Source organism: Gekko japonicus, unplaced genomic scaffold, assembly GCF_001447785.1.
Source record: "Gekko japonicus isolate JY-2015 unplaced genomic scaffold, Gekko_japonicus_V1.1 scaffold318, whole genome shotgun sequence".
Classification (NCBI taxonomy): domain Eukaryota; kingdom Metazoa; phylum Chordata; class Lepidosauria; order Squamata; family Gekkonidae; genus Gekko; species Gekko japonicus.
This window is the reverse complement of record NW_015167541.1, coordinates 283,678-295,879: the sequence shown is the minus strand read 5'-3', so window position 1 is coordinate 295,879 and position 12,202 is coordinate 283,678. Positions and strand designations below refer to the sequence as shown.

The window sequence follows — 12,202 nt, the reverse complement described above, 5'->3', positions numbered from 1 at the left end:
CTCTGCCCTTTCTGTTCAGCTTCCTGGGCCCCAGGCCATGCTTGTAAGTGGAAGGCTGAAAAGGCCACAGACTGACACAACTTAATAGAAAGAAGTACATGCAGGGCTGCTGAAGAGAAAGGAGCAGGGATGCAAAATCCTCCCGGTTGCCTTGGACAAGTCTCGTCTGCATTGGATCTGGGCAGTAGCTTGGGGAAATATTTGTCCAATGGCTCATGGTGATCTTGGCAGCCCTGAGCACAAGGTCTGTCCTAGTTAGGTAACACAAATTAGCTGTGTATCCCTGAATTAGCTTTGGCAATGGTGGAACATGGTAAATGCTGAACAGCAGGATAGCAAGAAAGATGCAGGCTTGGTCTTTCCTGGCTCAGAAATCCAGGAAAAGTTCTTTAGGTGAGACTTCCATGTAGAATGAGGACAATCAAGAAAAATGGTGGGAGTACATTAGGGGAACCAGCACTGAGTGGCCAGCTTAACACTGAGATGGATTTTTTTTTTTACTATAGTAAATAACTAGCCCCTTTGTTTTCTGTAAAGACTAAACAATGAATATAATGAATTCTTACAAAGAAGAAAAAGGAAGCATTCTGAAGAGAATGCAGTGTAGTGACAATGGACCCCAGTTAGGGCCCTCATCCTAGATTTATTGTGGTCCCAGACACCCACTGAAAGAAGTGGGAGTCTGGGAAGTGCAAAGAATGAAGAATGGGCATAATGGCTTGTTTGCTGGTGGTGGACTGCCTTGACCGTTCCTGATGTCTTGGCTACATCTAGGGTTTGTGTTGTTTGGCATTTATAGTGTGATGTAATGTGCATTCTAGTATTTCTGAATGCTACAAATATAATTTTAAATGATGTTAAGGAAGCCTTTTTAGCCTCGAAGATGTAGATTGAAAAGTTTATAGATGCGAGGGGTTCCTGGTCTCTGTATAGGTGGCAAAAATACTTCAATTCAGCATTTCTTATGCAACAATTAATTTCTGGGCAGGGAATGTAAGATTTAAAATACCTTTTAGCATTTCCTCAAAAATACATAGGAATGTTAACAAGGTAATCTATATGTATTCTACTTAAAAGTAAATTGGAAAGGATCTCTTCTCCAGTGGTCCAGGAGTGGGGCAGTCCTTGACTCCTTACTCCTGGGAAAGCACCTCCCCCTTCCATAGGCAGGGCTGGAAAACTTTGATCCCACAGGGGAGGGGCTTATCCTCTGATCCCCAGTCTTACCGGCCCTGCCTTCTGAGCAGGACGTGCTGGCTGTGCTCTGAAAAGCACGAAGATCCCAGAAGACACAGGAAGGTCAGAAGAAGAAGCGGAGACTTAAAAGAAGGCAATGGGAGAAGGTACTTACCTTCCAGCCCTAAAACACATTTGAGAGCTGCGGGCCTCGGATTATAATGGATCTGGTGCTGGCAGCCCTGGGAGGCCCCCAGGCAGTCGCGGCGCTGAGAGGAACGCCTCGGACCCCGCTGGGAAGGCGGCGGTAAACCGCTCCCCCCTCCATCTCGCCGTGGCAGTGTGCAGCGGTTTTGGGGACAGACGCTCAGTGAAGAGCCTGGGGAGAGTGAAGGCAAGAGAGGCGGCCAAGGGTGGTGCGGAAACTCCGTCGCTGTCCCTTTCGGCATTGGAACGGAGCCCCCCTCCTTGTTCCAGATCATGGCGAGGAGGGACGCGACTCCTGCACAGTCTACCCGGTCGGCTGAACCACAGTAGGACTGTATGCATTGAGAACTAGCAAGGTGTGGAGGGGGAGAGAGAAAGGGGACTACCCCCCCTCCCGTTTCCTTTTCCCTGCCCTTTACTCCTTTACTCTGTATCTGGATGGGAGGTTCTTTAAAAGGACGAATTGCTTCTGGTCCATGGGTCAGGTTTCTAGCAGGGACATTTTACAGTCCTTATTGCTGGGCCTCCAGGAAAGGGAGCAACAATAAACAGCCTACTTCTTCCCCACCAGGTTCGGCTGATGAGGGTGGGGTAGGGCTCCATTTTGGAGTGTGATGGTGGCTACTTTCACTTTCAGGTTCCTCTAAAATGGCTGAGAAGGCGGGAACATCTAGCTCCCAAGGCACAGAGAGTCTGAACCCTTCACAGACTACCAATATAGCCTCCCAAAATACTGAGCCCTCAGGAGAGGAAGCCCAGTCAAATTTCTCTCCTGGCTTAGAGGGGAAATGAGAAAGAATTCACTGGTCTAGGGCAACAGGCAGCTTCTTCCTTGGCTACTGACCTGTCTGCTGAAAGAGACAGGAGTCCCAGTACAGAGGGCAGCCCTCCTCCTAGAAATACAGGCCTCCCAAGCACAGCAAAGGGTGCACACCCATTGTTAGTGATATGAGATCGCTACAGATTCTGAGGATTTAGTGCCAGAAAAAGGCGAGCTATTAGAGCAGGAGGAGAAGTGGTGCCTGTCATTCCATCTAGATTCTTCCTCATAATCTCTATACTGGAATGTGGGCTAAGGTCATCAGGGCACTAGAGCTTACATACACTCCAAAGATACAGGAAGACAAGGAGGATCCTGGTTTTTCCTGTAGGTTCTGACAAAGCCATTCCCAAGACTACTACTAAAACTGCAGGTGTGCCACTTCCTGCGGCATTTTACAATATCATTATGGCAGAATGGGAACACCCAGCCAATCCAAAGTCTGGGTAACCCAGTGTTTAACAAACTCTGCTCTCTTATTTCAGGAGCCACAAAGAAGTTCATACTTCCTATGGTGGATGATTTGATTAACTTATCAGTGTCTACTTCTCTATGTCTCATGGACGCTGATGGACTCCCAAAAAAGACGGAGTTGAAAAAGCGCTGTGTAGAGTTTTTCGAGGTGCCTGCCATCTCCCTTAGAACATCAGCTACGGGATCCCTGTTTGCTCGAGCGGCCTACCCGTGGGCCTCAGAGCTAACTTCTGTAGACAGTGACATACCAAAGAGCCTTAAGGATGAGCTAAAACAGATAGCTCTAGCCATAGCATTTGCGGCAGAAGCCTCTTTGGATGCCATACAACACACAGCGAGGGCTATGGCATGTAGCGTGACTGCCAGGAGAAATATGGGGCTGAGGCACTGGAATGCAGATGCAGCAACAAGGGCCAAGGTGGCAGTGGTATCTCTCAAGGGAGTTAAAAACGTTTCAGAGCAGGCCTGGAACGTTACTTGGTGAAAGACAAAGACAAGTCACAGGTGCCACCGTCAAAGAAGAAGGATATGAAATCTAGAAGGAGACCACAGTCCTTTTGAGACCTCAGTCGTGATGATAAACAACAAAAGTCAAACGGCATAACAAGTCTAGAGATAATAGGTCATTCGCCCTCACAGGAAAATCCGGACAAGATTTTAAGGGACCCAAGAAGGGAACTTCGGCATAACTAGGCCAAGACAATGGAAGATATAGACGCAAGAATACAGCTTTCTCTGGGCAGTGGCACCGGACTGTGTCGGACAAGTGGTTCCTGGAGACGGTGGCCCATGGCTACGCACTAGAGTTTGAAAGAGTTCCAAGCAACGTTTCTTGGAGATCCCAAGGGAAAGATCACCAGGAAAAATCACAAGATGATGTTACAGGCCATCTAACATCTGTTGGACATTGGAGCGATAGAGATGGTGCCCGAGACAGAGAGGTCGCTAGGAATTTATTCCATCCCTTTACGATCTCCAAGGAGAACGGGAACACTGGGGCCATCTCGGACTTGAAGTGGCTCAACAAACATGTGCAATCATGAAAGTTCAAGATGGAGATGTTGAGGTCCATCTTTTTCCTCCATACATGCAGGGGACTTCATGGTCTCCATAGACCTGGAGGATGATCACAGGAAATTTCTAAGGTTTGCATATCACAGCAAACATTTCCGATATTGAGTCTCGCCCTCTGGACTCAAGTCCTTGCCTCGGATCTTCTCCAAGGTCCTGGGGACACTAGTGGCCTTCCTAAGTCTGAGAGGAGTGGTCCTGTTTTCCTTACTTGGAAGACATCCTGATCCAGGCAGAGTCCAGTCACCAGGCAAGCCTACACTTGGTCCTTACAATCCAAGTACTCCAGGGACACGGTTGTGCTATTAACAGGGAGAAGGGGACCCTGGAGCCGACTCAAGTAATTACACACTTAGGAGTGTGGATAGACACTAGACAGGACAGGGTTCTTCTGTTCCAGGAGAGGTTAGTAAAATTTCTCACTTTTCTTACATCAGGTCCTGAACATTTAGACACTGGAGGTGATGACCCTAGCATGTCTACTGGGCATGATGGTGTCGTGCCAAGACTTACTACCGTGGCCTAGAGTTCATACGAGACCCCTGCAGTACTTTCTTTCTTTGCTACCAGAAGGAAATAGACGAAAAGATAGTCAAGCAGGTAGAGTTACCACTGTCTGTGTGGACAGAGTTACAGTAGTGGCTAGTTCCGACTCGATTCACAGAAGGGATACTTCTAAGGGAACCCAGAGGACCGTGCTCATGATGGATGTAAGTCTCTTTGACTGGGGAGCGCATTCCATGGGACACATGGTCAAGACACCTGGTCAAAGTCGGAAACATCCAAGAGCATCAACTTCCTGGAACTTAGGGCCATAAAGTTGACCCTGGCTCGCCTCCAGACGCAACTGGTAGGCAGTCATGTTCTGGTTCAAATGGATAACATGATGGCAAAAGTCTGTATTAGCAGGTAGGGAGACACGCAATCCCAACGGCTACACCAGGAAGTGATGCAATGGGCAGAGAGTATGCGCTGTCCTTAAAGGACACACATATGGCAGGAAGAGAAATGTGTTAACAGAGGGACGCCTTCCAACAGATCAGCGAAGATTCTGAAGGCAGAGCTGGATCCTTTCATGTTGAGACATGAAAGGGGCACTAGGAATGGACACCCTGTTCCTAGCATGGCCAAGAACTCTACTCTATGCCTTGCCGCTCCTAACTCTAATTCCCAGAGTGGTACAGCAGGTGATAGATTAAAGAGAAGATGTGATTCTGTTAGCGCCCTTCTGGCCACAGAGGGTGTGGTTCCAGGACCTCATGAGCATCTCCAGAAGGGATCGATGGCGGCTGCCTCTCAGACGGGACCTTCTATCTCAGGAGATGACCGTTCATCTGTGACCGGACATGCTACAGCTTGCAGCGTGGAGGTTGAGAGGAGACAGTGAGCAGCTCTGGGATAGGAGACAGAGGTGGTTTCCACGTTCTTGGCATCCAGGAAATCTCCTATGATCAAATATGACAGATCTTGACAAACATCTTCTAACTGGTGCGGAGCGCAGGGGTTGGAATCGAAGCGGGCACAGGTTGGGGATGGCGTTCTCCAACAGGGTCCGAGTAAAGGGTTGAGTACTAGTTCTCTAAGGCAACAGGTAACGACTTTTTCTGCGGTTGGAGGGGCTAGGAAAGGTAGGTCTTTTCCCCATCACCTGCACATATGGCATTTTTTTGAGGGGGGCCTCCCTCCTCAATCCACCACAGGTACATAGGTTCTCCGCATGGAACTTAAATGCAGTGCTATGAGCACTATGCAAGGAGCCATTTGAACTAATGGCATCATGTCCCATGAAAGACATTACTCTGTAAACAATTTCTTAGTGGGGATCTTTTCAGAGCGTAGGTTTGGAGCTGAGAGCTTTGTCGGTACACACAGATTTATGTACCTTCTGCAATGACAGGGTCGTCCTCAGACCAGCCCCAGCATTCATCCCCAAAGTTACCTTCTGGTTCCATAGATCGGAGGATATGGTACTTCCCTCCTTTCTTCAAACCCTGCCCATGAGATGGTGATGGTCTGGCATCGTCTAGACGTTTGAGTTTTCTAAATGGCTTTGATTTTTCTATATGGACAGGGCCGGGGGTTGAGAAAGACTGAGTCCTTGTTCGTGTATGTTAGTTGTCCCTGGGAAAGAGCGTCTCCAGGAGTGTCTCCAGTTCTGCCCTGAGCAGGTGGATAAGGATCAGTCAGGCATACAAGGTGTAGGGGTTGGTACCTCCAGCAGGGGTCACAGGGCACTCTACGGGGGCAGTCACATCAGCAGCATATAGGGCCTTGCTAGAAGTCACTTGTAAGGTGGTGAGATGGAAGTTTGTGCATTCCTTTACAAAGCACTGTAGGATTGACAAACTAGCTTCGGCAGAAGCAGCATTTGACAGGAGAGTGTTACTTCGGGCCCTGTATGCACCGGAAGTCGTGTGACCCATGCGGGGGGAGCACTGCTTTTTTGTGTCCCAGGAGTAAGGAGTCAAGGACTGCCCCACTCCTGGACCACCAGAGAATGGAAGATTTGTATTCACTTACCGTGAAGCTTCCTTCTCAGTGGTCCAGAGTGGGGCAGCCCTACCCACCCTCTCTTAATGGACATGACTTCCGGTCCTTCGGGACCTGGAGTTGGACATGAGGTTTTACAGTGGTTCAGTTGTTCATGAACATGGTCTAGCTGATTACATGATGTGGTGGACTGTTGTTGTTTGTTTTCTCTAATGGTTAAAATACAGGTTTGTCTTTGTTTAAGCGCATGGCTGTGATGGTATTCCCCAGTTGTCTGAGGGGGAAGGAGTTAGTTTTTAAGTGAATTTACAGCAGCTCGGAGGTGGCTTTCGGTATGACTGGGGATCAGAGGATAAGCCTCTCCCCTCTGGGATCAAAGTTTGCTGGCCCTGCCTACGGAAGGGGAAGGTGCTTTCCCAGGAGTAAGGAGTCAAGGTCTGCCCCACTCTGGACCACCGAGAAGGAAGCTTCACGGTAAGTGAATACAAATCTTCCATTTACTTTATAATGGAAATATTAGATGGGTTTCATACATTTAAATGCCAATCTGCATTTCCCTGTCTGAAAATACAGGACTAAGGCCTTTTTCTTCCTCTGTTCTCCCCACATCCACACCCAGGTGGTATGCTCACATGGTTTTCTGTAATCTAAAGTACAGTTTGCAGCTGAACTGGCCATAGAAATTGCTGCCATATTATTCTGTGAGTGGCTCGCTCTAGTGTTACAGGGTATATGTAAACTGACCACTCGCATGCGTTGTGAAGAGCAAAAAGGGTAGTCCAAGCGCAATTGCAAATAAATAGATGCATCAGGTTAGTGTTACAGTTTCTCATAAAGAGTTGGTTTTATCTGTTGAGAGATTAGCTGGGCTCTCATGTCAGTGATGTGATGCAATCTAGGAGATCTGACTTTTAAAAAAAAAAGACTCTGTATGCATTAGCCTGAATTTAAATCGGGCATTTTTTTTTTGCAAAACATTTAATCCCTGGTTAGCATTTTGAAGGGCTGTGCTAACCAGGGCAAAACTGTTTGCCTCCTTTGAAATGTTAACTGACCCCCATAGAGCAGTGGGTAGCAGAATTTGCTCATCTTCGCTTGTGGAGAGCTACTGGATTACCATTTTGTCATGAGCAGTGCCTGCAGAGCTCGCTGGGTTATGTGCACTGACCTTTATTCACAGTGGCAACATGTGGAGCGATGAGGAGGGAGCCTCTGGACTGCTTTGTACTTGGTGCATGGCTTCCTGTAAGGACAGAGCTTCTAAAACATGTTCAGAGGAAGTCTTCTCAAGTTAAAAATACGTAACATTTCTGCCTCCAGGGCAAGGGTAAACCAATGGAAAAGGGGAAGGAAGCAGGAACACTGAAGTTATTGATGTACTTGAACGTCTTCAAAGAGAGCAAGCAATAGGCAGTTGCTCCATTTGGTTTAAAGCATTGAGCTGGGAGGTTCTAGGAGGAGTTTGTGCTTCCTGATAGACTGCAAGTTCAACTTTGGTGATATGACATGAAAGTGGCTGCAGCCATCATAAATTAAATAGCGCATGCTGAGTGAGTGGAGTGGAGAAAATTGAGGGATAAATATGGGTGTTTCTCCTCAGTTTATATTCTCCAGTGTTTCAATAGAACAGGAGTGCAATAGGGTTTGGGATTTTGTATATGTGATTCCAGGTCTATGTGGGATACTCGGAATTAAGTATTGCTTGTGTATGTACATTTATCAGTGTGCTTTCTGATGTGTATATTTGTGCTAACTGGCTATATAGTATTCTAGAGTGTTCAGTGTTCGTAACAAATGCCTAGTAAAGGTTCTGTGATGGAGAATATTGCTTGTATTACTTCACATACATTCAGTAAAAACCATGTAGTTAATTCCTAACATTGACACACACACACATATGTGTGTATTTCAGAATCTAAACACAAAGAGACGCTACTCCATCTTGCAATGAGACTGGGTTTGGTTGAGCTTTCGCAGTTCCTATTATCTCTCCCGGGTGGGACAGATGCAGTCATTCTACCTAATGAAGATGGGTCCACACCTTTGGATTTGGCCTTACAGAATGGACACTCCAGTCTTGTTGAAATAATCACCAAGTAAGTAGTGTGACTTAAGAGCACAGTCCAATGGCTGCTTCCCCCCCCCTTTTTTTGTAGTGCTGTGTTAGTTAATTGGATTTCTCCACTGTGGGTGTTGAAGCAGCATCACCTTCTAAGAGTAGAATGCTGTTTATCTCAAAAGACCATATGCTGATCATTCGCTTATACCCCAATAATACTCATACTTGAACTACCAGTTTGGTGCAGTGGTTAAGAGCAACAGACTCTAATCTGGAGAACTGGGTTTGATTCCCCACTCCTCCACATGCAGTCAGCTGGGTGACCTTGGGTCACAGTTCTCTCAGAGCTGTTCTCTCAAGAGCAGTTCTCTCAGAGCTCTCACAGCCCCACCTACCTCACAGTGTGTGTTTTGTGGGGGGAGGAAGGGAAGGAGATTGCAAGCCGCTCTCCTCTTCCTCCTCTTTTCTTATGAAGTCTTCCTATGTCAAGGCCTTGATGCAAATAATAGTATAATAAAACAATATGGGGAGATCGGTCCCTATCCTGTTCACAATCTAATGTGATGTGTTCACAAACTTTGATTATCTTGTTCACAAAATAGCAGGCCAGCCAAAGAAGAAAACTGAAAAGAGAGACAGATAAACATCCATATAATCTGAGAAAAGCATTGGTTCACATCTGTTTTCACACGTATTCCTACAGGAAATTCAGAGTCATGCAAAATTGGGACTTTATTATTTATTTACTGTATCTATATCCCACCTTTTCCCCTAGTGGGGATTCAAGGTGGCTTAATTTTCCTCTCCTCCATTTTATCTTTGCAACAACCCTGTGAGGTAGGTTAGGCTGTGAGGCTGTGACTGGCCCAAGGTCACCCAGCAAGGTCCATGGCAGAATGGAGACTTAGACTTGTTTCTCCCAGATCCTGGTCTGACATCAACCCCTCCACCACGCTGACTCACTTTCTCTCTGGTTGAGCTGGATTCTCCAATTGTATGACTTGCTTTTGGTTAACTTTGTCTCCCTTGGTTTCTTCTTCTCCTTTTGTATCCTCAACCTGTTGGTAAATCAGCCACTTCTTTTTCACTTCTTGCTTGGTTTATTTTATCCCAGTTTTTGGACTCTCTGATCTCCCCTTCAAAGAGCTTTCTTGTCTGGGGCACTTCAGCCACTCTGCTGACCAAACTCTGTGGCCTGTTTGTTCCACACAAGGCAGTTTATCTTTCAAGGCACTTGATATTCTGTCTCTTATGTTGATGGACCTGAGCTTTGTGAGTTGCATTGTGGCAGATCATTTGAATCACACCACCTATTTGTATTTGCTCTTTTTTGCTAAATAGTCATAATACACTGCCAGGACGGTCTCCAGAAGAGAAAGAAAAGCAATCAAAAGAGAATCAAGATAAATAATTTACTAAAAATATTGGGTTTTTTTTAATTTGGAATCTACTGCCCTTTTGTTTATGACTTTACATAACATACAGTTTGTGTGAAATTATGCATGCAAATGAGGAAATGACTCAATAACTCTGTTATCACACATGTTATGAATGTCTCGCTTGTTTGGAACATTCAAACAATGCAACATTCCCTTGAGATGGTCTGTTTTGCACTGCAATATGCTAATAAGCTTGCTAGCTGCCAGTTTAGTTAGGCTTCTGTTATGTGGCAATGTTCATGATAAAATGGGCTGCTTCTCTTTACAACTAACAGGCAAAACTAGGTGTAGCTGTTAGATTCCTTTTGAAAATACGATTTCCCTCCCTACTTTGACTTGTGGATTCTTGGGAAACAGTTTTTCCAGCTGTGCTTTTCATTTCATGCTATTTTTGCCTGAGATCCTTGCAGTAGGAAGGTTAGAATTTGAAATGGTAAAACTCGGTGAAAGTGAGGAGTTGCATACTTTTGTTTTGTGATTCCCTGTCCTCTGCACTCTTCCTCTGATGTCCTGACTGTGTGTTTTAGAGCACAGGTCAGCCATCCATTTGAGATATCACAAGCGGAGCTTGGCGAGAATGCTGTCCTACAATTTGTGCATTCATCAGGATCTCTGATGCTGACATTTAATCATACCACAGACCATTCACTAGAATCCGACATCCAACTCTTCAGGAAATACCTCTGGGACAGAGCTTTTCTTCACAAGGTAAGTGCCCAAACTGTTGCAACACTGAGCAGTATCTTTTCAGTGAGATTTTTTCATCTGTTTATTATTCTCATGTGATAGTTAAGTTGTTCTGTTCTTTAGATGAAAATGTTCAGAAAATAGAGTTTTTGTTCTCTCTGTGTTGTATTTCTTACTCTAGCAGCTTCATTCCTGGCAGGGGGTGTGTAGCACATGAAAGCAGGATGTAAACCAACAAACAACAGTTTTGTGTTTACAGTTTTACTTAAAGGACAAATCAGTCCTATCCCTTGATATGATTTCTCCTGATTTATCATTCTTGCTATGCTTGCTGTAAAGCTGCTGAGCTCTGCTGCCTGTTTCTGGGAGGTGTAGCTATTTAAAGTTGTATCGATGCTGTTGTACAGCAGCTCAAGTCCTGTGTCAATATTCTGGGGGATGTTTAGGAAAAGCACAGGGGCGGATGCCTCTTTCCCTTTCACTGTTGCTGCTGGAAACATCTTCTCTTCCATCCTGCATTGGGGAAACTTTCCTCCTGTTGTTTCTTTGTCTGGTTCAGGAGTTTAGAATAGAAGCAAAAAAACCCTAGACTTAAAAGAAAACCATTTAATTTAGATCAGTCACACTTATAGGGCAATTAGGTACTTGGGGCAGCATGTATGGTTGAGGCAAAAGGAGGTGGGCTATGCCTGGCCCAGCAATATGGCTTCTATGGCGCAGTTCAAGGGCATTAGTAGGAAATGTCTAGAGGAGTACATCATACACAGAATAAACAGGATTTCCTGGGCAGACAAGCAGTAGAGGTTGTTCAGAATGTGGAATAAAAACTATAAACAGATGTTCCTGAAACTGCTGAAGACTAGACGTCAAAAGGACTGGGACAAATTAACTGCTAAGGCCTTCACCTCATGTCAGTCATTTCTCCAGATGGATGGCCATGTTTGCCTGTTGTAGCAGTATTAAACCAAACTCCCACAGCATCCTAAAGACTAACCAAATTTATTTTAACACAAACTCCCCCTGCCACCATTGGTCACGATCCCTGCTTTGCCCTGTTCACATGTTAAATTAAATTAAATTAAATGTGTGTGTACACAGGTTATTTTATGTGTACGTGTGTTGGGTGATTCTGTCTATGCATGCTGATCTTATTTTTTCACATATTCAGTGCATCTAATGATGCATGCAGCTATAAAGCTAGTTGTCAAATAGTGTCCTAGTCAGCATCACACTGGAGACAGGAAATGTACATGTAGGAAATGTTGCAAAAGGTAAGGCTCACTCAGGTGTGCCTGGTAGAAAAACTACATTCTTAGGGCTAATTGTATTCACACACGGTGTGACAGACTGCACTTTTTAAAAGCTTAGAAGTGCTGTACAAACAGCAAAAGGAGAACCAGAAAGCCTTGAGTGACAGGCTGTTCCAAGAGATCTGATTGGTTAGCATCAGCTGAGCAGAGTCTGATTTCAGCCCAGTTCAGTCTGATTTCAGCCCTAGCTGAAAAGAGTAGAGTACTGACAGTTTCGGAATTCAGCCTTAGCTGAGAGCAGTTTAACACAGACAGAGAACTGGGAGAAAGTTGGCAAGGAAGTTTGGGAAGTAGGCAAAGACTCCCTTTTGGGCTAAGGAAAGGGGATAGATCTAGAAAGAGAATTCCCTGCCCAGTCAAGCAGGCTCTGAAGAGTGCAGAGATCCCTGGTCTGGTGTAGTTAGAAACTGCCTGTAGAAACCTTAAAAGTCAGTTAAAAATTCGAGTACTGGAAGGGTTTGGGTACTGG

General features: G+C 45.5%; 1 protein-coding gene across 1 annotated transcript in view; it reads left to right on the top strand.

Annotated features, from left to right (window-relative positions):
- ARHGEF28 (Rho guanine nucleotide exchange factor 28) overlaps window positions 1–12,202 on the top strand; it is a 167,027-nt gene that overhangs the window by 18,027 nt on the left and 136,798 nt on the right. The window contains exons 3-4 of the mRNA XM_015413585.1: window positions 8,151–8,334; window positions 10,264–10,444. Of these exons, the coding sequence (XP_015269071.1) occupies window positions 8,151–8,334; window positions 10,264–10,444 (365 nt within the window). The remainder of the gene's footprint in view (window positions 1–8,150; window positions 8,335–10,263; window positions 10,445–12,202) is intronic.